The sequence below is a fragment of the Eleutherodactylus coqui genome, chromosome 2 (genome assembly GCF_035609145.1).
Source record: "Eleutherodactylus coqui strain aEleCoq1 chromosome 2, aEleCoq1.hap1, whole genome shotgun sequence".
NCBI classification, from domain to species: Eukaryota; Metazoa; Chordata; class Amphibia; order Anura; family Eleutherodactylidae; genus Eleutherodactylus; species Eleutherodactylus coqui.
In genome coordinates, this window is record NC_089838.1 from 205,021,330 (window position 1) to 205,038,806 (window position 17,477).

At 47.7% G+C, this 17,477-nt stretch overlaps 1 protein-coding gene across 2 annotated transcripts in view; it reads right to left on the minus strand.

Annotated features, from left to right (window-relative positions):
• Nucleotides 1-15,009, minus strand: part of IREB2 (iron responsive element binding protein 2) — a 49,026-nt gene extending 34,017 nt beyond the window's left edge. For both annotated transcript variants that reach the window (XM_066592280.1, XM_066592279.1), the window contains exons 1-4: nucleotides 14,904-15,009; nucleotides 5,281-5,329; nucleotides 5,099-5,188; nucleotides 219-384 (exon numbers count right to left, since the gene is read on the minus strand). In XM_066592280.1, the coding sequence (XP_066448377.1) occupies nucleotides 219-384; nucleotides 5,099-5,188; nucleotides 5,281-5,329; nucleotides 14,904-14,969 (371 nt within the window). In that variant the 5' untranslated portion in view covers nucleotides 14,970-15,009. The remainder of the gene's footprint in view (nucleotides 1-218; nucleotides 385-5,098; nucleotides 5,189-5,280; nucleotides 5,330-14,903) is intronic.
• Nucleotides 15,010-17,477: the final 2,468 nt, after the last annotated feature.

Genomic DNA, 17,477 nt, shown 5'->3' on the forward strand with positions numbered 1-17,477 from the left:
CGTCTAATAGCCTGTGTGGCTCATCATTGTCTCATGTGTCTCATTTATCACTGTAAATCAAGTTTTAAGTGCCAGTCCTTCTATAATCCACTGCCTGTCGTTAGGCATTCAGCTTCTCTAGTAACAAGAATATATTCTCACCTGTGGGGATCGGGTTATACAAGCAAAGCATCAAAGAACGCACAGAAGCCCTTTTGTTCACTCTATACAATACTCACGTGAAATCCTGCAGGACAACACGGGCTGGAAGGAAGGGAATTTCTTGGCATTCACAGTTACTGTTCCACTTTAAAACTTTCATGGCATCGTCCTCCTTTACCAACACGCCATCACAATTACGCACCACAGCTTCCAGCACCACTCGGATGCAGAAAGGCAAGGCATCTGAAAGAGTAAATCATGTTAAAATATAAGCTAGTGAACAATTAAAAGGGTTGTTCAAGAGAGTCAATCCTTAATAGGTCAAATGGATGTTTGGAGGAGGAAGGGGGGGGGGGGGGCGTCCGCTATGTGAAACAAAACACTCTCACTACGGGTTAATCCTCTGAAAGCCAGAACGGATAGCCACTCTGTATGAGCATCTCCCATTCTGGCTGATCTGGCCCATCCATACATTACATGGACAGTTATTCATTTGAGTGGGCTACATTTACCACACAACAGTTGCTGCAGGGGGATGAGTGGACAGCTATAGCCCGACCCATTGGCTTCTTTTTACAGAAGGATATTCATGGTGAGACAAACACCTTTAAATAGTAGTAGGAAAAAAGAAAAGAATGAATCAGTTTTACTTAGAGAATGTGTCACCAGAAAATGACCTCTTGCTTAAATCAAGTTATTATGCAGAATATATACAGCACACAAGAAATCTTGGGTGTGTTTTTTTGCTTATATTTTCTATGTTACACATTTTACGTCTATAGCCATCCATCTATACACATTTTAGAAATCTAGTAGATGAAAAAAAATACACACAACCATCTAAATGCCCCAATCGTTGTTTGAGGGTCCTGAATAGCGCCCCCATGATGTGACTGCGGAGTGTCATTAAGTCGCCATGGTAAACGGGGGTCTTCGGAAGGTCCCCAGGACTGCCATAAACAAAGGCCTAACAAAAATTCATTGACAGCCTATAAAAACTAGATTTTGTAAGAACTTACCGTAAAACCTCTTTCTCGTCTTGTTCATTGGGGGACACAGCAAAGACCTTGGGTATAGCTTCTGCCACTAGGAGGCGACACTAAGCATAAAAGTGTTAACTCCTCCCACTATCTCTATCCCCCTGCAAGCATCATGCTAGCTAAGTTTGTGTGCAAGCAGTAGGAGCAGCCAGTAGGATACAACATAGATAATCAACAACAATACTCACGAACTGTAACTCATTCCAACACCGTGTGCGACTGCACCGCGGACCCTCCCCTAGGGAGTATACGTCACAGTTCCAATACCAGACTGGGCGGGTGCTGTGTCCCCCAATGAACAAGACGAGAAAGAGATTTTACAGTAAGTTCTTACAAAATCTAGTTTTCTCGTCTATCATTGGGGGACACAGCTCTGACCTTGGGACGTTCTAGAGCAGTACCAAAGGGGGCGGGAAATATAATAAGTCGCATGTGTAAGGAAGCAAATCTGCTCCTTAGCTACAACTAACGTTAATGGATGCCTACACATCTCGAATGCTCAGAGACGGAGCATAAAGGGGCCCAAGTAACCGCCCCATGCATCCTCCAGATAAAAAACTCCAGATAAGGAGCTTCCGACGAGGCACCCGCCGCCGAGTACTATGAGTCGTAACACGGCCTGAGAATATGCCTTACCTGGCACTGTAACCTTGTACTGCCGTGAAGCAGAGCCAGTGCAATGAGTCCCCTCAGATTTGCCGAGATTACCAGTGGCGCGCCAGCGCGACTGAAAACTGCTATCTGAGGAAGTTCCCGTTGCATAGTCAGACCGAGTCCACTTGCCACTGGAGCATTCCTTGAAACGAGGCACTACCGAGAAAAGAGCCCACCGGATACTTCATTGAAGTGGATCTTGACACCACCATCAGCGGGGGAATATACATCCAGTTGATAACGACCGTCTCCTGATGACAGCCAATGTTCAGCCCAGTCTGGAGCAGGCGATAGGAGCCATAGGTCCAGGGACTCCCTGTATGAGCACTCCTTGTGTATGGAGGTGCTACAGGACTCAGCATGCTGACAATGAGTTTGGGTGCTGTTGTCAGTAAGACGAGATATCCTTTGCTGGAAGTATCTCGTACTGTAGCGAGAGCGCACTTGGCCTGTGGCTCTGGCTGGCCCGTCCACGTGACATCCTGGACGCGGATGCCACGGTCCGCTGGCTGCAGGGAACTGCAGGAGGGGCAACAGGGCAGCGTAATTAAAAAGAACGCTGAAATATGCGCAAGCCCTACAGAGAAGGAAGCTGGCCATGCAGCAATCGAAAAGGCAGCCGCGTAGTGACATGGCTGCAGCCGCCCATTAACTGCGACCGCACTCGGAACATATAGCCATGCACTGGAAAACCAGTGGTCACACAGCAGCGGAGGCCAGTGCGTGCAGCAAGAGGTGCTGCATCTCCCTGCAAACACACGAGGGAAACAGTGCAGGGAAGAGAGGGCATGCTTGCCACCCACCGTGCAGCGGGAAAATCATCCGACCGCGCAGCGGGAAAAATCATAGGTCCGCTTCGCGACACGTGGCCGCAACTGAAATGGCTGCACGGCGGCCAGCACATGGTCGTGTACCCACACTCCCACACTGAGCACTGAACAGCAACTGAGCACAAAAACAGGCAAAAGCGCGGCCCCAACCAACAGGGGCGAACGCGCGCCTGCAGTGACTGAGTACTGCGCGACGGGAATTTCCCCCGCGCATGGAAGTGAAAGACTGAGACGCGTGTCAGCCAGAAGCCGCGGGCGGCACACCTCTAGCCGGAGCAGCCGCAGTTGGCCTCGCCAGAGGCACACTGCAGCCGCTGGGAAAGCCACGGGAGGCACACAACCGCCGCCCCCCGGAGCCGCGCACACAAACAGGCACAGGCGGGCCCCCAGTAGTAAGCACAGCAGCGGCGTCAAGAGAATCCGCGGGCGGCCCCCCGAGAGCCATGGACCGTCCGAGGCCGCGCAAGCAGCAGGTGGCATCACCAGAGAAGCAGGCAGCGCATGTCGCAGGTACAAAAACAAGAACCCACGGGCCGCACAATATGACCGCGGGTGGCACACCAGGGCCGCAATCGGTTCGCATCAGGGTCTGCGCGGGCAGCCGGAACCGCAGGGGGCCCCGCAGGAGCCGCGGGCGGCACAAGGCTCCATATACAGAAAAACGCAGGTGTCAAGCCACAAGCGGCTGGTAAACCAAAAACAGCAGGGACCACACTAGAGCCGCGGGCTGCACCAGGCGCACGGCCCATACCAAGTGCAGGTAACACACAACAAGCCGCAGTATACACTGGCCCTTAGGTGCAGGCGAAGCTAAAAACATACCTGGAGACACCCAGTTACAGTCCGGACAACGGCGGACTAACAAAATAAAACCACATACTTACCTCTTGACTGAGGTAGGGCGGCCTCCCTACTTCAGCAGAGCTTCTCCCCACAAATCGCCTGCCTTTCATGGGGCAGGGGATGCCGAACCATGAGAAAGAGGGGCTCTATGGCTGGCGGGTCAAACTCAGTTTGAGGGCCGAGTGCCTTCTGAGGGGACCGGGCAGACAACAGAGGGCTAGGTTCACCTCTGTTCGCCCTCCTCGGTGGGTTAACAGGGAGAGTGCTGCCTCCCCGTTATTCCCTAGTCTTTCGGATAAAAAAATATGCAAGAGAAAAAAAAAAAAAAGATTAGTCTCTGTAGGAGAGACAGTCCTGCCTCCTAGACACTGAGCTAAAAACTGAGCTAGCATGCTGCTTGCAGGGGAGGGGGGGTGGGGGGTGGGTAATAGCAAGTGGGAGGAGTTAACACTTTTATGCTTAGTGTCGCCTCCTAGTGGCAAAAGCTATACCCAATGATACAGACGAGAAAAAGTGGTATAACGCAATATTGTGGCGTTACATTACACTGAATGAGTGCCAAAATGAATGCAAGTTCAAGTCCATGATGGGGACTATAAAAATAAAGTTTCAACGCACCCTACTTTTCCAGCACAAACAATACAATCTATATAAAAAATAAATAAAAGCAGATTGGGTATCACCGTGTCCATAAATGTCTGATTTATGAAAAGTAACACATTTATCCCGTATGGTGATCTCTCAAGAATTGCGAATTTTTGGTCTCTCAGAAAAAAAAAATGTAATTAAAGATTGTCAAAAAGTCACATGAATTCCAAGATGGTACCAATAGAAACTACAGTATGTCCTGCAAAAATGAGCCCCCACACTATGTAGAAGGAAAAACCGACACAGAAGAGAAAAAAAAAAATCCTATAGGTTCAACTGTGCTAAAATAACCAAAAGAGTTTATAAAGTCCTCTGCCACATGATCCAGCATCTCCGCCGTCCTCACGGTGTTGGTATGGAAGTTCACATTACCAGATATCACCTGATAGCTGCAGCATTACTGTTCCCAACGCCTGGCTTCGTGCAACCCAGGATGTGAGCGTCGATGTCAAGAAAACGGGCAACAACGCTGCACCTTCTCATTGGCTGAAGCAGTCAAGTGACATCACCTTCTATAACAAACACTTGGACAGCGGAAGTAGAGCTTATTTTGTTATTTTAGAACAGTTGAATCTTTAGAGGAAACAAAATGCAGACTGACTGCCTTTGGTGCCCCAGATGTAGATTGTCTTAAAGGACTTTTTGAGCAATGTTTTTATGTAATATTATCTTGATGAATGTTGTGATTGTGATTTTTTTGCAGTTGTGATTATTGACGTGTATAAAAATGAACCTGTGCCTTACGTTAAATGAACACTAAGCTAGGGCTCCATGGCTGATTCTTCCCCTCACCCGCCTAATCAAAAAAGAATAATAACGCTATGGTAAACACCGTAATGCTGCAATTTTACTGCAACTTGTGGATGATGCCAGGTCAGCAGGAATCCTTAAAAGTACATTAAATTCAGCACCCGTATATTATTCTGGCAGTTAGCTACTCACCATAATCTGAGCCCTGCAATTTGGAAATATTGAAAAAAGTCTTATCCGGACTGCACTCAAGAGTTTCCACCAAGTACTTGAAAGGGTTCTCTGTGAAATGATATGAAAAGAAATAGATCACGACATTACAAGATAAATGTACAGTTCATGATCTCTCACGCCAGTCAGCTTATACTACCTACCTGAATTAACCATCCTCCTCTTATCTCCCTGATCGGGCTGCTCACCACCCTGACAAAAACAGAAAAACTGATGTTCATACACAGGTAGCCACGTTTATATCCACACTTCAAGGAAAGCAAGTAAACCGAAGGAAAGTACAGTATACTTTTTAGAGTTACTTTCTTGATCTGTACTACTGTATTGGGGCTTGGTCTAGAAATGCAAAAGGATCATCAGATCTTAAGGGCTCATGGCCAGGGCCGTATGCATAAAACGCTGCAGGTTTCCTGACAGCAGTTTACACATTTTCCAGCCCAGACTCTGTATGGAACTGCGTATGCCCGTGAACCCCACACTCACGGACACGAGCTGCATGATGTTTTAGTTCCCTGCTCTGTTCAGTCAATATACTGCATATGGACAATGTATCATAAGCAGCCCATACAAGTGTATAGGGCTCATACTACGTACGCAGAGAGTTAGAGCATGTTATTTCTCTTGCGTATCGATATGCAGTGTCTACACGCCACTGCGCATGGGGCAATTAAAGTCCATTGACTTCATTCACCACATATCACGCAGCTGTGCAACCCTCAGACCCTCAACGTTCAGAGTGTTTGGAACCAGTATGGCTATTAGGTGGTCAGTGGTTGCCTTTATTATCCAACAACATCTTGGAATACTAGTTATATTGAACATTAGGCCACAAAAAAAAAAAAAAAGGTACAAACTCTTAGGCCACTCTCACACAAGAGTTCACAAGACGCCGCATCCGAAACTGAAGCTTTATACAGCGATTTTGCGCAGCATTTTAGAATGCATGTTACAGCGAGTGCTGGTCTGTGAAGCTTCATTAAAATCAACGGGAGTGTTGTACCACGATTAGCGGGCTGTGAGAGCAGCCCAAGGGCCCTTTTACACAGAGCAACTTGCCGGGTACAGATGCCCAAAAGTTTGTCCCAGTGATAATCATTCTTGTGCTCTGCACAGGAATGGGCATCACTAGTGAGTGGAGGGGATCGTTCCGGCCCGCCTGTCTTCATTCACAGTAAGTAGTCGTTAATTACTGTACAACTGCCTGCTTACACAGCCGATCCATCATTCAGTTTACTGAATGCAGAAACTAAACAAATGAGAAGTAAACGAATTCTAGTTTGTCGTTCAGTCGGGGCATGCATTTACACTGATCCATTATCCTACAGAACGGATGATATCAGCCTGCACGAAAGGGCCATTGTAGTGAATTAGGCCTTCTGAACACGGGTGGATTTGCACTGTGAAATCCGGAGTGAGATTCCGCCTCTGGATTCTGCAGCAAATCCAGCTAATAGCATGCCATGAGAAAATGTGATTTCCTGCTCACGAGCAGAATAGTTTGCGATTTTCCGCTCGCGGGGTAGAAATCGCAGCATGCTGTGATTTTCTGGGGGGCTACGCACGTCCGGCTTCCATTGCCAACAGTCCCGCGTCCATTCTAGAATCATTACAAAATGACACGGCTCCTCCGACCATTGCGACGGCGCAGCGTCCTCTGTACTGCGCATGTGCACCGGCCGCACGTTCACAGAAGAGGAGAAAACCAGCAGACCGGTAACCTGGGGTTACCAGGCTGAATGCCGCATGCGTGGCCCGACACACCCGTGTGCAGGAATTCCTTAGGGAATGAATCCACGGACCTTCCGCAATGACATTAAGAGTTTTGAGAAAAAAAAAAAATTAATGAATAAAAATCTGTACAGCGCATGTCCGACGGTTCGCCATGAGGACCATCCACACTACAGATTGAAAACTGAAAGTACAGGTACGTGCGGACACATGCAATTTTGGTCTGTAAAAAAAAACTGCACCATTTTCACAGCGTGTATGTGTACTCTATATGTTTTTGCTGCACATTTTTACATCTGCGTGTCATTCCATTTGCCTGATCACAAAACAAGAAATGCAAGAAGATCCAAGGGATGGCAGTTTTGTCATAACCCACAAAAAATAAATACCGCAGTGAACACGGATGCTAATGCATGTTTGCTGCATTTTTTAAGCACCCGTAGACTTTGAGGCTGGGTTCACATGGGGAGGATTTCCTGCAGATCAGCAGCGGAAAGCCTACCTCCAAAACCGCACCAGTCTGTGCGTGTTTCATCTTAAATTCCTGTGCGGAATTCACACCATCATTGAGAGGGTTGAATTCCGAAGCAAAGACGGCTACATAATTGACATGTCATGAATCTGAATTCCACGCCGCAAGTCAGTTTCCGTGCAGGTTATTTCTGTAGCATGTGGACAAGATTTTCAAAAACTTGTCTACTTTGCTGCTACTGAAAATGCGGAGGAATTGCTGTGTGAAGTGTCCACATTGAATTGCGGCGGGATTTCTACCTGTGTGAACCCAGCCTAAAGGACAATTTTGACCTATAAATACGATCCCCCCCCAAAAAAAACCAAACTGTAGAATATATGAATTTAATTCAATGCATCCTGTGCTGTCCATATGCAGTCAATAAAAAAATCTGAGTAAGTACACACAGAAACGCACCCTTGTGAATGGGCCCCAAAAGGTGGTCAAACACCTATGCTAGAAGTAGGATGCTGGTCTCAAGCGCATGATTGTTTCAGACACAGACGAACATATTGGCCAATACAATCATTCAGACTGACTGTACATGATCAATGACACCAGGTAATGGAGAAGCAATCCCTAGGAAATGTTCTTCCAATGCAAGTGCTTTTGTCCGAAACATTTCAGATGAAAAACGGCTAACTTTTTTCCCCCACCTATATGTTGACAGTCTATTGCCCATTGGATAAATGATCATTCTGTTTAAGCAAATAGCTGTATTGTCCTCCACGATTACAGCCAGCGTCCCACTGTAAACTACCAGAGGGTCACGGGCTGTAAGAATCTTATCAGTGCTGCTGACTGTGATAACAGCCTGCACCACTGATAAGAGCTCATCGCTCATTTCAAGAAAACTAGAATTGAACGACGAACGACTCGTGCACAAAAAATGCACGATGTCCATGCATTTAGACCCAACGATTCTTGCTGAAAAGACAACTTAGAGCGATATTTGAGCGAGAATCATTGGGTCTAAATGGGCCTTTAGTTTAAAGAGGGAGGGAGAGAAAAAAAAAAAAGGATGGCACTGAAAAAAAAAAAATTTCTGGAAATAGTGGATCCAAAATTCTATAGCAATTTGTCACTCATGCCATCGAAGGGTATTCCCATCTTAGACACAGGAAATGCCATAAATGTCCTTCAGAAGGGATGTCCCCTGACGCCCATGGTCAGGAGGACACTGGCTGCAACATCTGGAAGGAGAGTCAATGGAAAGCTGTGAATGCAAGTGGCTCTTTTCAGGACTCCTAACAATAGAAACAGCTGCGCCAACTCCCATAGAGGATGGAAAGAAAAAGAGAAAGTCTGGGGACCCCCATTCTGGCTACAGGTCCCAGAGGCAAGACTTGTATCTATAAACAATGGATATGTCATATAAGTCTATGGTAGAAACACCCCCTTGAAGAAGGTCTGACAAGAACTTTGGTTTTGTCATTCTGCTGATAGTCCTGTAAACATATGGAGAAAAAAAACCTGAAAGCGGAGCATCACCACTCTCCCCGCTAATGGAGTATGTCCAATCTTGTTGTATACCATTAAGAGGATGCACTTTCCATCTGCCTGCACAGAAGGTGCATATAATACCAGTAAAGAGAACCACTGGTATGTAACAGGCCGCTAGTCCCTCTGTGGACGGGAGCACCGCAGCCCCCGCACTCAGCTGATGTGTGTACATGACTGACGTTAGACCCCACCGATCTAATATTCATAGGCTATAGATACTGTAATCCCAAAAACCATTTAAGGGTGGTTCACACACGTTTTTCGTGGCAGGTTTTCATGCAGTCTAAGCCAAATGCAGAAGTGGATTCAAAAGGAGAGGCAAATGCAGAAGAAGGAATTCTAATTCTCCATTCCGCTGGATGCACATCTGGCTTTAGCTCAAAAACCGCATCAAAAGACACACAGTACCTAGGAAAGCACCTCTAAAGATCAGCACACGCACCCGTGTTTTACTAGTGTAAAAGGCGCACAGTCATAAAATCCCCTCAAACGATAGCCATGAAACGGAAATATTTTAGGGCGGAAAAATAAAAAACAAGATAATATGGTTGCATAAGTGTGGACACCCTCATATATTTGGGGATGGGGTTGTGTTCAGAATTAGCCAATCACATTTAATCTCATGATAAATAGTAGTTGGTACACCGCTGCCATTATGTAAGGCCGCCTGTCCACAGCCGCAACCGAATATCACTAGTGATATTCCCCCGCGGTGGAGGAGGGGGGAGCACTAAAAGGTCTCCGCAATGAGCCTATATTAATATTAGGCTCACCGAGGAGAATCGCAGCATGCCGCGATTTTATTCACGCGAGTGGAAAATCGCTATCATTTTCCGCTTGTGTCCAGTAGTCCGCGCTTTCCATAGTTATCCTATGGAAAGCAAGTCATGCAAGCTCCGCGTGCGATTTATCACCGCGGAACACACAAGCCAGCCTAAAGTGAGTCTGATCTCCCCCATACAAAGTTCAGCTGTTCTAGCAGGATTTTCCTGACATTTTCTTAAGGCCCTTTTACACACAACAATTATTGCTCAAAATTTGTTCAAACGAGCAAAAGTGGGCGATAATCATTCAGTGTGAAGTGAAACTAACACTCACTTGTTAGCGGTTGTGTAATGGGGTGTTCTAATAAAATACTATTGATGGCCCATCATCAGGATAGCTCATCAATAGTTTATTGGCGGAAAACCTTCAGCAATTCCACCATGTGTAAATGTCCCCCTAGGCTGCCTTCACACGGGTGAGAAAATAGTGTGAGATCTGTGCGTTGCGAGATGCTCAAATATGAAACCCATTCTCTCTCACATCGCAGTGCCCATTGCTTTCAATGCTAGGTGCACACAATGCAAGGTCTCCATTGAAAACAATAGGAAAAACTCCACGATCCCCCACCGCGGTTGATCCCTACATCCCACGAAGTGAGGCTGTTTTGACATAATACTACCTTGAATCCACGGGAAATTATCATGGTGGGGAGTGCAATACGGGAGTAGGATTCACAACCCCATATTGTGCTCGCCCGTGTGAAGTTCGCCTTAAGGAGCTGCAGGAATTTCCGCCAAGTACTGGTTGTGTAGTACATGTGACAACCCTCTCCCGTATTCTTCATATGTCTGGGCTGTGGGGGGGAGGGGGGGGGGGGCAAAATGGAAGCCTTTTCTAACAAAGAAAAACATCCAAGCCCGGCTATGTTTTGCTAAAACCTACATCAAGTCTGCCAAAAATATGTGGGAGAACGTGTTCTGGTCCGAAAAGACCAAGGTTGAACTTTCTGGTCATAATTCCAAAAAGATTGTTAGGCCTCCCTCACACAAGCGTTTGCAAAAACACTGCGATTTTCAACGCTGTGTTTACCGCGGTTTCAGCAAGGTTGGCATATGTTTTGACAGCGTTTTGGCTGCGTTTTCAGCATAGCTGAAACCGTAGCCAAGGAAGCTGGAAGCTTTTTTTTGAGACTTGCCGGCATAGCAACCTGCATTTAAAGGGGTTGTCTCGTGAAATCAAGTGGGGTTCAGTACTTCTGTATGGCCATATTAATGCACTTTGTAATGTACATCGTGCATTAAATATGAGCCATACAGAAGTTATTCACTTACCTGCTCCGTTGCTAGCGTCCCCGTCGCCATGGATCCGTCTAAATTCGCTGTCTTCTGGCGTTTTTAGACGCGCTTGCGCAGTCCGGTCTTCTCCTTGGTGAATGGGGCCACTCGTGCCGGAGAGCTGGTCCTCGTAGCTCCGCCCCGTCACGTGTGCCGATTCCAGCCAATCAGGAGGCTGGAATCGGCAATGGACCGCACAGAGTTCACGGTGCACCATGGGAGAAGACCCGCGGTGCATCGTGGGTGAAGATCCCGGCGGCCATCTTGGTAAAGGAAGAAAGAAGTCGCCGCAGCGTGGGGATTCAAGTAAGCAATAAACTTTTTTTTTTTTAACCCATCCCTTGGGTTTGTCTCGCGCCGAACGGGGGGCCTATTGAAGAAAAAAAAAAAAACGTTTCGGCGTGAGACAACCCCTTTAACGCTATAAAAACGCAGTACAAACTTGTGCCGCGTTTCAGTAGTGCTGAAAACAGAGCCCATTCATTTCAATGGGAGACTCACAGCTCAAAACGGCCAAGAATAGAACATGCAATGCTGTCAAAACTCAGTGTTGGAAACACTGCGTTATCAGCCTTGTGTGAGCAGCCCCATTGAAATGAATGGGAGCGTTGTACAGCTGTACAAAAACGCCTGTGTGAGGGAGGACTTAGGTGCAAAGCAACACTGCGCATCACCAAAAGAACACCAGACCCACAGTGAAGCATGGTGGAGGCAGCATTATACTTTAGGGCTGTTTTTCTGCTGCTGGAACTGGTCCAGTCCATTTTGGCACAAAACCTTCAGGCTGAAAATGAAGATCCGTAATCATAGTAATCAGTTGATGGAAGCAGTAGGGGTGAGGGTCCTGCTCCAACGAGCTTACATACTACAAGTAATGGGGTGAGACAGAAGGTAACGGGGCTGGAGATGTGCGCAGTATGGTGAGGTGGACAGTGAGGCGTGATATACACATAGACAATGGTCAAATTGAGCCATATTGTGGCTGAATCGATATGACTGCAGGGGGCGGTTGATTGCAGCTAGCAGGGATTGCAGTTGGTAAGACAGGGAGCATGTTATCTTGCGGCATACAGAGGGGTTTGGTTTAGGGGATAATGTATGCCATCCTGAAGAGGTGTGTTTTTAGAGCACACCTGAAGTTGTGCGTCAAGGATTGCCCGGATAGTTTGAGGTAGCACGTTCCAGAGGACTGGTGCTGCTATGGAGAAGTCTTGGAGGTGGGAATGAGAGGTTTGAATTAAAGGGGCGCTCAGTCTGGTTTCATTAGAGCAGAGAGCCCGGGCTGGGTGATGGATTGAGATGAGGGAGGCAATAGGGGGGCGCTGTGCTGTGGAGGGCTTTGTGGATGAAGGTAGCGAGTTTAAATTGAATTCTGTATTTAACGGGCAGCCAGTTCAGTGACCGGCACAGGGCAGAGGCGTCAGAGTAGCGGCTGAACAGGAAGATGAGCCTGGCTGCCGCATTCAGGATGGATTGGAGAGGGTAGAGTCTGGCACGGGGGAGGCCGATCAGCAACGAGTTGCAATAATCGAGGCGGGAGTGGATGAGGGCAACAGTGAGCCTTTTTAGCGTGTCCACGGTGAGAAAAGGGTCGGATTCTTGCGATGTTCTTGAGGTGCAGCTGACATGCTCAGGCCACAGATTGGATGTAGGGGGTAAAAGAGAGGTCAGAGTATAACCCCAAGGCAGCGGGCATGCTGTCTAGGAGTTATGGTGGCGCCACACACTGAAATGGAGATGTCAGGATAAGGTCGGTTAGTGGAGGGTGGAAATACTAGTAGGTCAGTTTTTGAGAGGTTGAGTTTTAGGTAGAGAGGACATAGTATTAGAGACAGTGGTGCTGTGATGTCACGGGAAGAGATATATAACTGGGTGTCGTCAGTGTAGAGATGGTATTGATAGCCAAATCTCCTGATGTTTGTCCAACTGCGGCTGTGTAGATGGAGAAGAGGATGGGGCCGACAGCAAAGGGAAGAGGAGGGGAGGTAGAGCCAGCAAAGGAGACACTGAAGGAGCAGTCAGATAGGTAGAAGGAAAACCAGGAGAGCAATGTATATTAATGCAACCATATTAAAATGAAAAAAATAACCTAAAGAATTTTTTTTTCACTGTAATTGTACAGATAACGGGGCACACAGAAGGTGGAAATAAATCTAAAATTATTCATTTTTGTTGGAATTTTTTAACATGACAAAAACATGGCATTGTAACGGGTGTGTGGACTGTTAGGTAGAATCTATACACAGTCATTGGCCAGTTGTGCCACTGTCAGAAGGCTTGCTAATGCCTGGTTTAGACAACAATCCTCGCTCAAAAGACATCAAAATTACCTCAAACGGCAGTTTGATTGACAGTTTTGAGCGATCACTTTGCGCTCTGAGTGAAGTATACAGAAGCGGGGCTGCTTGTCTTCTGTATACTCCTGCTTTCTTCACGGAGCCCACAGCTGGTATCCAGCTGTGCGCTCCGTGCGGAGTATACAGAACACAGCTGGACCGCTTGTCTTCATACTCCAGCTGCGTTCGCAGAGCTGGTATCCAGCTGAGCGCTCCGAGAGGGGTATGCAGAACACAGCTGGAGCGCTGTCTTCTTCATACTCCATTTGTGTTCTCCAAGCGGGATACCAGCTGAAACAATAGAATCAGCAGTATCACGCTGAGAACTCAGCACGCAGCACTGATCAGGTTTATTGTTCTCTTTCAGCTTGCTGAAAGACAACGATGAACGACTCGTTAACGAAAACTGCAGGATGTCCGATGGAGTGATTTTTGAGCGAGAATCACTGGGTCTAAATGGGCCTTTAGTTCCATTAGTACGCAGCATAGCGATGGTAGTGCGCCACAGAAACAGTCACCAGAAGGAGGAGACAGCGGCACTGGCGGGAGTAATTACTACATTTCTTTAAGTACACATTTCCAGAAACCGCTTTAAATTCTGGGTTTCCCTGCAATGAAGAGACTCGGGTAATAGCCGACAGAGGAGCGGTGCTTCGTAAGGGGGTTTACAACTAAAGATATTTATCCCCTATTGAATAGTAAACATGTCTGATCACTGGCAGTCCAAACACTGGGAGCCCCAACATTAGCGCCCCTGAACCCCCCCCGCTGTGATCAGAGAGGCGGTGTGTGTAGCCCATACACAGCCAAACACTAAAGTGCCAACTACCCGGGGCTTCCTCACAGATGCCCCGTGCCGTGGACCCCGCATCACATGTTCATGTAATAAACCCGTAGTTTTCGAGGCGTCCGTGCACAAGGCTTCTTCACTATAAGCGTGTGTACGCCTTGTAAACCACGAGGCGGTGTGTGGACTCCTCCGACACGCCATTCAGGTGGTTTCACGTCTACGTTGCGGATCCGGCCCAAAATACCTAAAGAAAGATAGCTGCTGCATGCGACACTTTTTCTTCCATCCGAATGCCAAACGCAAACCGTTAAGTCAGTGGGGTCCGTCCGGCGCGGCTCGGTTCCATCCTGAGAAGGAACTGTTCGGCCATGGGAATCCCAAACGTAGCCGGAAAGCAGAACCCCCAGCGCAGGTGTGAGAGTGTCCCCAGGAGGGAGACTGCGGAGTACACGGATCTCTACATGTCCCCGACACGCGACGGTCAGGCATGCATGCTGCCCCTCCAGTCACAGGGGCACTGAGAGCACCCGCCTCAGTGGGGTGCTGGTGGTCAGCCATATATGCCCTATCATGTGGGCGGGGGATAAAGGTCTTTAATGGGAAACCCCTTTAATGGCAGGTGGTGCCCAGTGTAAGGGGAAGGTGTATATACTGACTGCCATGGCCGCGGTCTGCCGTGCTGACAATACAGTGCTGGTAGGTAGGGGCTGCGAGAAGCCACAACACCATGGCGGCATCAGGCAGCCAGGAGCGCACATAGCAGACGCGGCCGCCAGCCGCAGCACAGGTAGAAGCTCACCGGGTCCCGTCTCAGCCCCGAGGATGGCTGTGCCTCCCCGTCACCTCCCGAGCCTGCAGTCGCCATGTTGACTCCACCGGAGCCAGCTGCCCGATGACGTCGGCGTTTCTTCTTTTTTTTTCATGCAACTTTATTGGAAAAAGATAGCAGTACTAAAGAGGGGTTTGCTTCTCTTCAACACAAGAAACTTTATTGAAAACAATATAGACGAACAAAACAAGCAGCGCTTTATTACTGGTGACACTAGAAACTAGAAGAGCTAAGGAGAATGTGTCCTGAGGGGGAGGAGGGCCCACGGTCACCACAATGTCAGCCCGGAGTTCTGTGGCTCCATGTGCACATATAATAGTACACCCAGCTCTTCCCCAGATGTTTGTTCACACCTGTCAACATTTTCTGTTCCTTCATAGGAGTAGGAAAACTAAAATAATGACTATTATAGGGCGCATTCACACGGGCGTATGCACAAGGGAACATACTTCAGCGCAAAACATTTGTGCCGTGAACGAGTCTTTTGCATGCGTATCAAATTTTTTTGGTGTTTTGAACACTGGATACAGCACGCCCCAATGTTAACGGCTACATGGCCTAATGAGGTCAGGAGGGTTTTTTTTCACGGAATTGAGCAGCGTATTGCGCATTTGCGCACCTACCATAGGCCCAATGTCTATGGGCAAATTTGTATTGCGGAATCCATGCGGGACAACTGTGCAAATGATCCGCAGTTCAAGCCGCCTATATAGAAACATGGGAGTTTGCAGCTGAATTAAAGCATACAGATTTGTTTTGCGGACCTTTTGGTCTGGACAACAATTGCAGCATGCTCCATTTCAGTGCAGATCCCACACAATGGAAGCTGTCTGATCCGCAGCAATTCAATTACAGGCGGTCCACGGATTCCACAGGAAAGCAAGAGATTTAAAAAGAAAAAGAATCTCTACTGCACATGTGCGGCGGCGTACCAGCCAGCCGGCGCTCCCACACACGTCCGTAGTGAAGACCCGGATTCGGATTCTCCATACGGAATCCGACCTGCCCGTGGACATGGGGCCATAGACTTCTAAGGCTGCCTGCAGACTGGCAGAAATTCCGCGGTGGGATTTCCCGCGAATTTCCGTCCTAAGAAGCTGCCATAGGATTGCGTTAGTAAACGCAATCCTAGGCAGACGGCTGTGGTTTGCCCGCGCGAAACTGCAAACAAACTGCAGCATGTTCTATTTCATGTTCTGCGAGCCCCGCACAGAAATGTCACTCACCAGCCGCCGGCTCCAGTCTGCGCATGTGCCGGCAGCTGGCACATGAAAGATCCGGAGCTGTGGGGCGCGGGTGAGTACGGCTTGCTCTCTGCAGGTGCTCGGGTCAGGTCCCGCAGCGAGAATTCTCGCTGCCGGATCCGACCCGGCCGTCTGCAGGCGGCCTTAGGAGACCTTGGCTTGCAAATGCACACAAAAATAGAGCATGCTGCGTTTTTTCCTGCGCATGCAAAAAAAGGTTGTAAGAACAAACCTATTGAAATGAATGGGTTCTATTCTTTGCATATTGTGCACAAATTCAGCTGTGCGAAGCTGCCCTAATAAGGTCATGATGTCCAGTATTATTTTACTAGAAAATATAGCTTTTTTTCTACCATTTAGGGCTCCTTCGCACTGGCAATCACGATTTTGCTGCGAGAAAATCATGGCAAAATTGCAATTTTGCTCATGAGATCTCTGAATGTCAGTGACGCTTTTTCATGCAAAAACATCACTGCTGCTTGTGATTTTCTCGCATGTTTTTACCACTTTTTTTCTTGTGATAATCTCATGTTAAAAACGCATTGCATGAAAATCACAAGTTTGTGTGCTGCGATGCGCTAAAAAGGAGGCTCCATAGGGAAACATGGGAAGTAAAAAAAGACAAAACGCTGAAGGATAGGACACGCTGCGATTTATTTATTTTTTCACTCCACATCGCATCAGTAAAAACATCACTAATGTGAAGGAAACCATTGCAAATAATTGGTTTAATAAATCTGCGTTTTCATTCACTCTCGCATCGCTCAAAAAACTTGCTATTTTTCTCACAAGCGTGAAGGCACCCTTATAACAAAAATCTCTGAGTGAATCTCCAAATAAAGGTATGAACAAAGTCGAAATTAATGATTACTGCAGTTCTGAAGGCCAAAGGAGGTCCAGTGCGCTAATAGATGGGGTAATAAAGTGGCCATTCAGCATAGATCACTTATTAAAGTTATACGTGCTCCACACGGTCACATGTAGCTGATCCATAGAGAGCTGCGGTAAGTACCGCCAGCTGTGTTTTTGTCCAGTTTTAGGGTGTATTCACATGGCCAGATACGACTCTTTGGCACAATCTAAGGCCAGGCTGACATGAGCATATTTGAATGTTTGCAATGGGATGGGGGTGGAGCTAAGCTCCCACCCCTTGTCCGCAGCCAGCAATGGGTCCCCCACCCGCCCCCTCTCATTGCAAACAGCCAGAGTGGAGGAGGGAGGCAGAGAGCCGGTGAGGGGTGGGAAGGGAGAAGACAGCTCAGCTGGTAGTGTATGTACACTCCTGTGAATAAGCCCTAAA